Raw genomic sequence first — 12,848 nt, forward strand, 5'->3', positions numbered from 1 at the left:
AACTTAATGCTTTTTTTTTTTTTTTTTTTTTGAGACATTACTAGACTAATTATGAACAGAAGCATACTATTACGTTACTGACGTCAAGATGGATACAAATATAAAACTAACGGCCCTTATTACATTTAATATATACATACTAACCATCAGGGATCTGAACTGCTTTCAGTCAGATAATGGTATGAAGATGCGAATTTGAAAATAAAATCTTTGATCATATGCAACTGAACTGTATTCTGTGTACCATAGATACTTTTTTTCAGGCAAATTACTGTACATAAACGTGAAGAAATGACCGAAACACCTGGTACATGGAAGACAATAGTCAAATATACATGCATTGCACGAGCATATTATACAACAATAAATATATAGTATCACAAAAAGTAAAGATGAATCTTGTTTCTGTCTACACACTCTGTTCCTTGTTTGCGTCTTCTGGGTCGCCCAGACAAACAGTGTCCTCCTTAGGTTTGAAGAATATCATGGCCTCAGTGGTGCCCCGACGTTGCATGTATGCCAGTACTCCAATGAGGCCGATTAGAATTCCAATTATGAGTCCCATGACGACCAACCCTCCAATATACCCGGCTATCAGTCCATTATCTATAAAGAAAGGATGAGACAACACTGGTATTATTCAAATGGTCTTAAAAATATGTGTTGCTAAGAATAAAATAAGAAATTAATGGAGCGTTTTCATTTGACCCAAAATGAGCTATTTTCTTTTCTCTTCTTCTTCTTTTTTTTTTCATTTATTTTCTTTCATCTTCTTCTAATCTTCATCGTCTTATTACTAATATTATGGACGTCTCTGGACCACCATTTAAGTAAGTCTTTGGAACCATGTGCACCTTAGCGCATTAAATAATCAAGGTGGAACTATACCTGAAGTTTGATCGCTAGCATCTGACCCTCTAATTGGTATAGGGCGTGGGGTTCCTCTGCCCTTAGACCGTGTAGAACGTGCTGCCGTAGATGTTGTAGAACTTGCTGTTGTTGATGACATTAGTCGAGGCCACAATGTCGGAGGTGCGGCCGTTGTGGTGTAAGGCGCTAAAATTATTGTAATATATATCATTATATCATTGTTTACTGGAGAAGGGAAAACGGTCCTGTATTTTTCTAAAACGATATATTTTGCACCATCACTGTCAGTTCATTGTTGTTCGGACTTTCTAGAGTTCTGATGACAAGTATTGAAATATGCGCTCAAATAGACGGAAAATTTCACGCTTTTTGTTACCTATATCAAGGAGTTGTGTGCAAGACGAGTTGCAACGGCGTAGCTAATCACACTCTCTTTTGCCTGAGGTTTGCATAGAACATCGACATTTTTATTTATCATTTTTGTACATTAAACAAATGTTAAGTTACGAAGCGCATTTCAACAATCGGATTTTTGATAAATAAATTATTCGTGTCAAAGATATCTGATAAAAAGTACCGTCTATTGGGTCCGATTTGTGCAACAAAAACTACCGTATGCTGTCTGTTAGTAATGTTGAAATATTCTAGCACACCGACATATATAAAATGTAAAGAAAAAGTAAAGAAAAAGAAAAAACAAATGCACCCACCTTTGGCCACTTTACATATATACCCTTTGATATAAGAACACCTTGAGGTAGACCAACCCCCGTTCCCAGGGTGAAACGAAGTGCACTCCTTGTAATTCTCCATGGCCGGTTCATCGGAGTCCCAGTTCATGTAGTTCACAACGGTGTTATCATACCAGCCAAAAGAATCTGGAATTCCAAGGAAATGGGCTGTTAAGACAAGAATCATTTTACGTCGAAAGTCGGTCCACTAACGGCACTCGTTAACTAGGGATTTTTTTAACATGTCTTCCCCTCCAAGGTGCGATGCACTTCCCTGTTGTTCTGGTAGGCTTTTGTTGAAACAGCCTTAATTCCGGTCGAAACGCGTCTTAAATGTGAGAAACGACATTAAACTTTATCACATCCCCACAGCTGTTTACCTCCTAATTTCCGCACCAAACCAATCCACAAGTTTCTTTCTTGTATGCGTTCTTGCCGTAGTGTCTTCACAAGGAAGTCGTTCTCCTCTTGGCTGGTGATAGATGCCAGAGTAGCCCCTAGTGAATTAATGATAAAATCTTATATATATAAACGACTATTTGATTAAACACCTCCTGACGATCGAACATACAGTATGGGTATGTCCGCGAAAGCCAGAGTTGACGTTTAGACATGACTCGGGTTCATTTATTTATTTATTTTTGAAATTGTGTATAAATGCTCCGCATATTTGAGCTCTCTAATACCGTACATATATATATTGTGAAAAAATCGACTATACATTAATCATCTAACAGAAAAGTCACAAAGTGAGTAAGATATAAAATATATTATGATTTCAATATACATGTATTTAAAATAAAATGTTAAGATACCTCTCTTGTAGCATTCAAAGTTTGCGTCTGGCCAACTGACATAAGCTTCCTTTAAGAGGTAGCAGTTGGAACCAAACGGGAACCATGATGTCTCATCCGGGCACTTTCCTGGGGGATCGGCTATCGTGGTAGGCGGTATGGCTGAAAACAGCGTAGGACCTTAATTGCATTTTCCAAATGATATTTTCAACTCTTTCAGACTGACTGGCTTTTGTCGGAATATGTCTTTTAGGGAAATTTTCCACTCTCTGCCTTGGAACAATTTTTAAGATTAATTAAATTATATATTTATGAATCCTAATAACCGAGCAATAAACATCATCATAACCAGGAAGAACTTGTAGAGAAATTCCTTTGCCTTTCATAAAAAGTTCTTTGAAGTTTGTCTTCAATAAAACAAATGCTTCAAAGACGACATCCTACCTGATGTTTTCTTGCACATTCCTCTGAATGTAGTATTGCATGTAAAATCATACCAGCGGCCGTTCGGCAAGAGGGCGACACACCCCTCCGTGCCTGCTCGTAAGGGTTCCCCACGCGCCCATAGGGCAAAATCCACGGGCCAACCGTCTACCCATTTATATGTAAGCTAGGTATTTGAAATAATGAAAAATATAGTAGAGGTGACAACATCAGTATTTGTTTTTCAGTTTAAAAGAAAATACAGGGAAGTATTCTATGTTTCTTTATATACCATTGTATTATAATTGCATAAATGCATTTCAGTACCAATAGATCTATTTTAAATCAAAATTAAAATTTAAGCAAGTATTATTAATATAGATACCATATTACTGAAGACATTCCACTTTGTGTACTTAGCCCACATATTAATTGCTTTTAACAGAGAGATGGTTAAGTAAAAACATACGAGTATTTGAATATTTCTCTGGACCGTCGATGGCGACCGAATGGTATTGAGAAAATATAAGGATGAGAGGTGAAGTAAAACACCCAATCAAAAATGTGTTAGCATTTAAAAAAAAATCATCTTACCTGTTTTCTGTACAGCCCAAGCCATAGCGGCCAAGGTGTTTCCCTGTGAGCTTTGAGTGTAACAAAAGCCTGTTCAAAACTATCAAGTATCGACACCAGCGTGTCTTGCTGTCTCTCACAATACTGTTTTGCTTCTTCCCACGTGGAAACCGTAGTTATCTGGTAGCAGGCGTCTCTGAACGATTCATAGCCACTGGGGCACGAGGAAGTTGTTTGTGTCGGAGTTTGGGTGGGGAATGACGAATCTGAGATTGAAGAATATATGAAAAGTGTTTCAAAAGGGACAATTGTATTGCGTCTGATATTGTATGGCAAAAAAATCGACTGTGTTTGTTCTGCATAACAATCTTTGTAATTTAATTCTTTATTTTAACTTATTTAAATGACCCCGATAAATTTAAATATGAAACCGTGTAAGTTTGTTTTCAATGAGTCGCCATTAAACATTTTGCAAGAGTTTTATATCAGTTGACTACGCACCATCCATCTGTAAAGCAAACGCGGATATCCCAAAGTCGATAAATTCAAGGTAACGGCAAATGCTACTTTCAGTTCATAATTACTTAAATGGACTAGACCTGAGTTTCTGCCCAGGTTTTTGTCTATGTGCGATTTTATCATATATGAGCGGGCTGGTAATACCACAACCAGAAGTGCAGGTACATATACCTCTCCAAGTCTGGCAGATGTAACCCATTCGTAGCTTGCATTTCTCATCGCGCCATCTCCCAGCACCTGTTCCACTTGAAACAACGCTGGTGCAGTCCGCCTGGAGAGAACAGGAAAAAAAATGGAATTGCCAGTCTACAGAAGAAGGACAACATGGCAAACAGTTCAGCATGAGGCTAATTTGTCCGGGTCTCGGGTTATACCACGGCAATAAACGAAAAAATTTAGCAGACGGTTTTCATGTCTGACTTGGGGTCTGTCATTTGAAGTTTTGGTTTAAGAGTAAGTATGTTTTGTAATCTCATGTTATCCTTGTCTAATCTAAACGACGTAATTTATATTATAACACAAACCATATTACCTTACTTGCAAATAATGAAGGCGCGTATGTGCTTTCACTTGCTGTGAAAATGCATATGTAAGGTAGCTATTGGATTTTACATGCAAACGCAGTGTACTTGTTCGTCTTATGAGATCATCAGGACCTAGGCTTCACTTGCCTATATACACCTGATATATTATATTATATTATATTATATTATATTATATTATATTATAGCGACATGGAAGATTTACCTTATCGTCTCCCCTAGAGGCTCCATTTGGTTCCCCGTGGTCCCAAGATACGAAGTCCACGTGCGAGTTGTCCACCCACTGAAAATGCCGTAAGATTTTGTTGAGACCGATCCAAAAGTTGACAGTTTTCCCCTTCATGAGTGTCGTCACAAATGCTGTAATTAAGAAAACGGCATGTGAGGAAATTCCTATTTTAATCTGTTCGCTCTCCGTAAACGTGTCCTTCTCGTTGGTTTGGCCAAGTGCTTTTGAAAGTTTTTTTTAAAGTTACGGGGTAGTGATATTATAACCCTAACACGTTTGTTACTTAGCCAAAAAGTACACGCGTTTCCTAAAGTGTATGCCATTTTTCTCATTCGAAGGGGAAAATTTGTTAACTGTACCATTGTAAATGGTTGGGGAAATCTTAGATGTCGTGTCATTATTATTCACAGAAGATAAACAACTCGATCCAATTCTTCAACCGGTAAATTTATCATGAAATGAAGTTACCTAATGCCCTCTACCACATGGTTTATATTGAAATGAATATACCTTCTTCGATATGGTTGGTAATACTGGCAAGTGTGTACTTTTTGTTCAGCGCAGAACACTCATCAACTGCTTCTGTCCAATTCTTCAAGCTTCTTGGATCTGATCTATCACCAAATGCTTTATAACATCTGTTTCCTAGAGAATAATGAAAGAAGATGATGTCTTTTTAACAAACAACAACCAATGCTTTATATACATTCGAAATATGTATCAGTGATGTTTCATTCCATTTTTGTTTAGACCACGGTGGAAGTGAAGAACAAAAGATTCAGACGTGGTGTAACTCGCATAACCGCACGTCTCGCATGAATGCGTTATAACCCGCTAATGGACCCGTGGTCTAAATAAGATAGATCCCTCGTCAGCGAGGGTTATGTGACATCCACTCGTGCTTCGCACTCGTGTATGCCACATAACCCTCGCTGACTCGGGGTCTATCTATTACTTAAACCACGGCTAGCGCGTAGAACAAAAGACTCGGCCGTGCTGTATTCGACATACAAGCACGTCATGTACGAGTGCGTTCCACGGTCTCTTACACTACTAGTGTAGTAGCCAATCAGAGGCCGTGGTTTAAGCCAGATACAACACTCGTCGCCGAGCTGTACGTGAAAATTACTCGTGTATTGTCTCGCCTGCGGCTCGCCAATACACTCGTAATATTTCACTTACAGCTCGGCGACTCGTATTGTATCTATCACCTAACTGCGACAATACTTTCTTTATGGGCTTAGCACTTGGTTTGAAGTCGTGGGCCAACATCATGTCTCATCTGAGCACGTTTTTGTGCTCATGAACACATGGGAAACAAGTCTCTTAATTAGGCTATCTAATTTTCAGCCATTGCGCCTTCCCATAAAGGGGTAAAAGCACAAGCCGAGACGAGCACAGGTTTGTAATAGATAGACCCCGAGTCAGCGAGGGTTATGTGGCATACACGAGTGCGTAGCACGAGTGGATGTCACATAACCCTCGCTGACGAGGGATGTATCTTATTTAGACCACGGGTCCATCAGAGGGTTATAACGCATTCATGCGAGACGTGCGGTTATGCGAGTTACACCACGTCTGAGTCTTTTGTTCTTCACTTCCACCGTGGTCTAAGTTTTATAAACACTTTACCAAGAATGTATTACATTCATGATTAACTGACAAATGCCATAGACTCGCACAACTCTGGTGGGGAGGACAGAAAGTATATGCTCTTCTCAACCTTGTTTGATATGTATGATCCACCTGACGATGCCAAGTATTCCAATGTGTTCGAGTTATTTCAATGCAAGGTCATACGGTAGAAACTATACATCTATATGGTAGCATTCTTACCGGGTAATAACACTCTAAACGTCAGCGCACATCTTCCACAACTAGCTAAACCAACGGCAACGTGAAGTATATGTACTGTATACTGACCTACTCCCTGGAATCCGGGTGGACATCCGCCTTGAATGGTCGGTGTAGGGGATGGAGTCACCGTTGTCCTGCTGTCCCGATGCTTTTTGCAGATGAAATTTACCCTTTCGCCACAGTTATCGTCATTCCAGTGTCCTGTATTCATAAATGTTAGTAGCTTTCACAGAATATAATTTGAACATTGCCCAACGTTGAATTAAGGTAATTTGCCAGCTCCAAAGCTAGACTTGTAAAATGCCTAAGGATTATTGATTGTCGGTCAGGATGCGCAATTTACTCGTATATGGAAGTCACCTCGCTGTCTTTTTACAGCGTTCGCCAAAAGTTCGACTACCAAAATTGACTTATGTCTCTTTGTCGACAAACAAGGGCTATCTACTGTAGGTACTATACTACTGTGTGTGATATATACATTTTATGCGTAGTCATTACATTTTTCAAAAGCAGAAATCACCTCGATTTGTTTTTAGGTGTACTTATCAAAACAGATTAATGAGGATTCGAGGATGAAGATTTAAGGATAAAAAATTTGTGAAGTGGAAGGTGGCTCAACAAAAAAGAAGTCTCTTCTAAATAAAAAACGAGTTAAATAAAAATTCCTGGAAATCAAGACCAGCGTGTACCTGAGTCAGTGACGATGTCGACACATTTCTGGCCTCCGTTGTAGTCGTTGGGTTCATCAGGTCCCCATGCTATGAAATCAGTGACAGTTCCATCTGACCATCTGAGGAAAGATTCATTAATATTTCATAAAATAGCTGGTCGTTTACTGTATTAAATAATAAAATTAAATTAAAGTCAAAGGCATGAATTGTTTTGGGCGTCCGTGATCAATCAGAATTGAACGCCATGCAAATTATAAATTTTACATTATTATACTTACGGAAAGGAAAAATAATAACCTATCTGTAAAATACAATAACAATACATTGTACGTTTTTATTCAAGTTGATAAAATCTATGTTTGAAGGCTTAACATAGTTATGCATACAAACATGCAAATGGAATAAAAATTGATGAAGCAACCGTGTATGTTATACATAAGAATATTGTAAGTCAGATTTGGTGGTTTATAAATAAATAAAAAGACAGACATCTGATTTACGAATGCGCATTGAAATATGAATCTTACTTGTAGCTTTCCAAGTCCAGTTCGTTTAAGCCTATCCAGTATTTGTAGACACTGGTCTTTCCAATCTGAATAGAGGTATAATAGAAATGGTTTATATGTAGCAAGAAAATAGTATTCAAATGGCGTATAGTTGTTTATCCTACAGCCAATTCCCCACTCTTTTTTCAAGAAAAAACGAGGAAAAGAAAAGTATGATGCAAATTTGAAAGCAATAAATTAAAAAATACGAATCTTGGTTTTACCGAATATGTTAAAGTAAAGTATCCCATACCCTTATAAAACCAGTACATAGATACTCTTCAACGGGCACATTTTAATGACGTCATTAATTTTACTAAATGAACAGAAGTTCTTTCCAACCACGAATTCTGATAGGAACAGGGAATGGATAGGAAAAAAACACAGAAAGAATTCAAAGATTTAAAAGGAAAAGAAAATCACCAAACCTGCTGCACTAAAAAGTTGCTCTCATTAGTGTTATGTATGCTGACCAGGTCCCCCGCGTTCTGCATACAGTACTCTCTGGCCTCGTACCAAGACTTCGTGGCATCCACGCCGTATTTGGGGCTGAGGAAATAGCAGTACTCTCCATAGGAGTGCCAGGTTGGATCACAGTGTGGATCTAAACGATAAACACTTATAATGAAAATCATATACACATATACCGGATCTTTATGGTGGGAGCACCGGATCATAAGAAAATCTCAACGGATCTAAAAACACCCGGTCATTATAGTAAAACGCGGGCTTTTAATTTAAAACAACAGCTCGTAACTTAAAACAACAGATCCTAGCGATACGTACTGCAGTTCAAAAATGAAAAAAATATCGTACATCTTATGCGTTAACACAAAGGGACCCAATTTGTCAAAAGAATCTCCTGTTAGTTTCCATTTGATTGCCTTGCCAAAAGCAAGACCGCTTATTTAAGTTATTTCAGTTTTTTCAACAGTAGAGTATTAGATGCATATGGAAATCGCAAATCCATCATCTTTTGCGAAAACAACATCTTTTATGATGCTATCAGATATCAATAGGACCAAGTGAATTAAATATAGTTCCAACATGTCCATAGTATGCGACTGGCCTGTTTGGCAATAACTTCTACAGACAATGCACGGTAAAATGCCAAAGCATTGATATGACATGTAACTTACTTGGTGTAGGTGACACTGTGCGTGCAGTTGACAACAAGGGATCGCCTGAAACAATTACATAATAAATGAGATGAGAAAATGCTACTGAACAACGAAAGGTGCTTATTAAGGGTGCCCAGGTCTCACGTAGGACGATTTTAAGTTTTCTAGATACCCAACAAGCTGTGCCTAGAAATAAAAAATTGAAATGTTGATGGGGCAACGGGCATCTTTTTGTTAAAAAATCTTTTAAGAGAGAGGGATTTATCACGAGACCAAAGTAAAATTTTACATTGAAGTACAACGATGAAAGTAAACCTTTCCTTTCAGTTGGAGCCTACCTTTCTTCAGTTGACACAAAACGCTTCTCCTTGAGTAGCAATTGGCGTCATTCCACTTTCCGCCGTGGCGGTTAAATAAAACGCACTTTTCCTGCCCGTTGACGTCATTTGGTTCCCCTTTTCCCCAGTTAGTAAAGTCCACTATCGAATTGTCCGACCAAGCATAGCGACCACTTTGGTCTGGCATCGACAATCCGATCCAATATAAGTCGTAGCTATTTCTGAAAGATGATTGGAGATTCGATATATTAGCCAACCAAAGCAATTACACTGAGTGATACCCAATATTTGAGTGCATAACATATTTTGAAGGTGAAGAAAAAATTGAGCAAGTAACTTGGGAAGTAGCTTTAAAAACTTGAATCCAATTTAAGAGTCAGTATTAAAAGCATATATTGATACAATGATACTTCGAAACTTTTCATCTGATAGGAAAAGGTCTAGATTGTTTGCAAAACACTACGGTTGTCACCTTTCAACAAAATCTTTACAATGTATAGGAGTAAACACTTGTTGAATATAAGTCTATCTGATACAGCACGATTAAGTAAGTGAATATGGGCCAAAAGTTAAAAAATTAAGCCACAAGTCGTGTGCTTGCTCCCTTACGTATACGATGTGACGTCAGTGCCGTTTCCAAACTGTTCAATGCTGTGAAAGCTGGCAAGATCGCCCCCTATCGCCCGGCAGAAGTCTCGAGCCTCGAACCATGTTAGTTTGTTGTCACCGTACATACGTTCCCGCTATAATACATTAAAAAGTAAAACCGTTCAAATTGTCTTGTTCGTCCTTGTTTTAGTCCGCTCTATAAAACAAATCTAAATGATCAAGAATAACATACCAAGTCAAACAGTATTTTATAGCCTGGAGAAATTTATCAAAATTTTAGCACACTTTTAAATTTTATAAAATTAGTCCCTTTTTCGCACACACCAACCTTGTAACAGAAATCTCCAACTTCTTTCCATCCGTAAACCTTCGGGCATTCCAGCGCCATGGGTGTAGTCGTTGATGATGCATTACCCACTGCTAGTCTCAACCCGTGGTCGGACGGAGTCCCAACATTACCGCTATATGCAAATTTTCCTACATCAAAGGCGAATAAATTATTTTGTATTTCTATTTTATTTTATTTTATTATTTTATTTTTTTTTTTTGAAAGGCAAATCTGTTTTCCCTCCTCGTGACTTGAGTCTTTTATTTCTAATTTGGCATCGAATAAAAATCCGAATAAAAAAATGAGGTAGAGAAAGTGAACATCTTTCTCGTTTTTGTTCCTGAGCAGAAATTGTAAGTAGCACAAAGCGTTGCGGGTTTACGGGGAAATACGTAGCAAGGCGAGAAATATTACTGAATGGCACTGAGATAAATATCTCAACTCAGTACAGTCGGTTAGGGCCACCACAGCATTGTCCTCATATCAGGTAATTGAAAGGTCCAGCTAATTAACACTGATAAACGGTTAATATATTACTTAATTTATATAACTTAAAGATTACTATCTCATACTATGAAAAGGTCCAATCTGCCCTCCCCCCTTCCCAGACTATAAGAAATTGTTTTAAACCACTACAAAGGAACTTCACACATGAATTACATGAGATTTTTTCAGCGGGCCTTAATGAATTGGGGGGGGGGGGGGGGGGGGGGGGGGGGAGGGTGGTATCCGATTATCCAACAGGGGCCTTCAGTATAAAATTCCGATAAAACAGGTAAATGCTGAGAAATATTAAATGTCCAATCAGCCTTGAACGCTGTAGCTCCGAAGTCAATCAATGTATCTACGGACATGCACATCACATACGAATTTATATCTTCGTCTTATCGCCATTCCCTTGTTCGGGTATAAACTTGAGATAAGAGCGTTCTATTAAAGTTGTATGAAGGATGAGGTTAATATTGATATCTAGTCTAATATAAGCTGCCTAGTCACCTATTGTTCATTGATAACACCATTGTAAATGTTACCTTAAACTACTGTGCCTTATTTATTGAGATGTACATTTGAACTGAAAAATCATTGAAACTAAATCAATACTAAATATTTGTTGCTGGAAACGAGTGGACAGAATAACAATTTGTTATTTACGTAGATAAATAAATATATTTGGGCATAAAACGTCGGAAGTTGTTCAAATATCTAAATAGGATTAATTCAAATCTATAAGGTTTATCAATAGTCTGATAACCTAACAAGACCTCAGCAACGTTTAAACAAGTAAGTCATAATCGAAAACCTTTTTGTGTGTATAAGTTCACTTTATAACCGCTCTACAACTGGACATCACATAAAAATATCCTAACTACGGGTTAATAAATCCCTGAGATGACTTCCCCCAAAGTCAATATTTGTATAGTATTGTCGCGTTATTCTATGTGCAAGGCGTCCTATCAGCGAACAGGGCAAGGCATAATACCTTATCGAGATTGTGTATTCTGATGGACAATTTTAAGGAAGGCGAATAATGAATTAACTCGCACGGAAAGATAGTTAGCTAAAATAGTTTTGAATGTAGACCCACTCGGGTCTGGTTAGATACCCTAGTTACTTACTACTGCTGTCTTAAATATTCTCTGATGTGGACAAAAATATATTTCTCGATGACGGATTTAATTACATTCTAGATTAGGGGACCCATGAGTAAAAATAAGAGTTCTAGAAAATTTTTCATATGTGCCATTGTAATTTAATTAGACTTGCCGGGTAAAATTATTCAAAAGAGATTCACAGCACACGGTTTCGGCTCTAATTTGCATATGCGCGCTCTCAGTGTTTACTTTAAAAAATCCTAACTAATTCTATTTGACCTATACCCTGAGTTTCAGGTCTGTATATATATATATGTGGTAATTAGAAAATTGGGCAGTTAAGAAACAGGTCCGCGTTGGCTTTGACTCTCTTGGTCTCAAAAGATTTTTAAAAATTCCACTTAACTATTGCGAGTTAAAACCATTTTTTCTTTAACTTTACTCCGGCACAAGACTTAACAAGTCTCCACTTTGACATGGGGTTATAAATGTTAAAAGTTAAAAAATATGCCGTCTTTTAGTCCTGAATTTTACAAAGTTTGAATATAATATATAGACAATGAACCGACCAACAAAAGATTCTAGAAAAAATATTTACATACCTTGAAATACGAAGGCAATTGCAAACAACAGATAATAGCAATAAATAAGATAACCCATCATCGCAACGTGTGGCCCAAGCGACAAACTTGGAGTAATAACCAAATCTATAACATATTCAATATAATATAATATAGAAATACATATGTATAGATATACATTGATTGTTATTAGATCGTAAGATAGCGAGAAAGCTGTTTAAATCCCATGTGATGTACTTGACTGTGGTCTAAGTAGAAGTGAACTGCGATAACATCCACGAAGAGCACTTATTAATTAAGGAACAATCCTTGCTATCTTGTCAATATTAATTTTAACGATCACATGGACTGCTTGGAAACAATAACAAAATAACCGATGATCATACGAGTGAGAAATTGAACCGACGCAAATGAGGATAAAAAAACAGGAGGAACAGTTTTGTGTTAAATGAGATGTTTAAAAACGTATTTCCTTTCTGTTCGTTCTGCATGTGTTTTACTGTAGGATGAAATTCGGTGATAACG

At 37.6% G+C, this 12,848-nt stretch overlaps 1 protein-coding gene across 1 annotated transcript; it reads right to left on the reverse strand.

Moving 5' to 3' along the window:
* Window position 1: 1 nt before the first annotated feature.
* On the reverse strand, window positions 2-10,295 carry LOC106170268 (macrophage mannose receptor 1). The gene is made up of 18 exons (XM_013550063.3): window positions 10,151-10,295; window positions 9,823-9,956; window positions 9,214-9,434; window positions 8,894-8,938; window positions 8,183-8,358; window positions 7,737-7,801; window positions 7,228-7,328; window positions 6,605-6,739; window positions 5,192-5,326; window positions 4,658-4,812; window positions 4,082-4,181; window positions 3,413-3,657; window positions 2,840-3,005; window positions 2,417-2,557; window positions 1,982-2,098; window positions 1,581-1,748; window positions 889-1,056; window positions 2-606 (listed from the first exon to the last, which is right to left on the reverse strand). The coding sequence occupies exons 1-18, from the start codon at window positions 10,208-10,210 to the stop codon at window positions 410-412; spliced, it is 2,529 nt and encodes an 842-aa protein (XP_013405517.3). The 5' UTR covers window positions 10,211-10,295; the 3' UTR covers window positions 2-409.
* Window positions 10,296-12,848: the final 2,553 nt, after the last annotated feature.

Source organism: Lingula anatina, chromosome 7, assembly GCF_051362555.1.
Source record: "Lingula anatina isolate TDL-2025a chromosome 7, LinAna3.0, whole genome shotgun sequence".
Lineage (NCBI taxonomy): Eukaryota > Metazoa > Brachiopoda > Lingulata > Lingulida > Lingulidae > Lingula > Lingula anatina.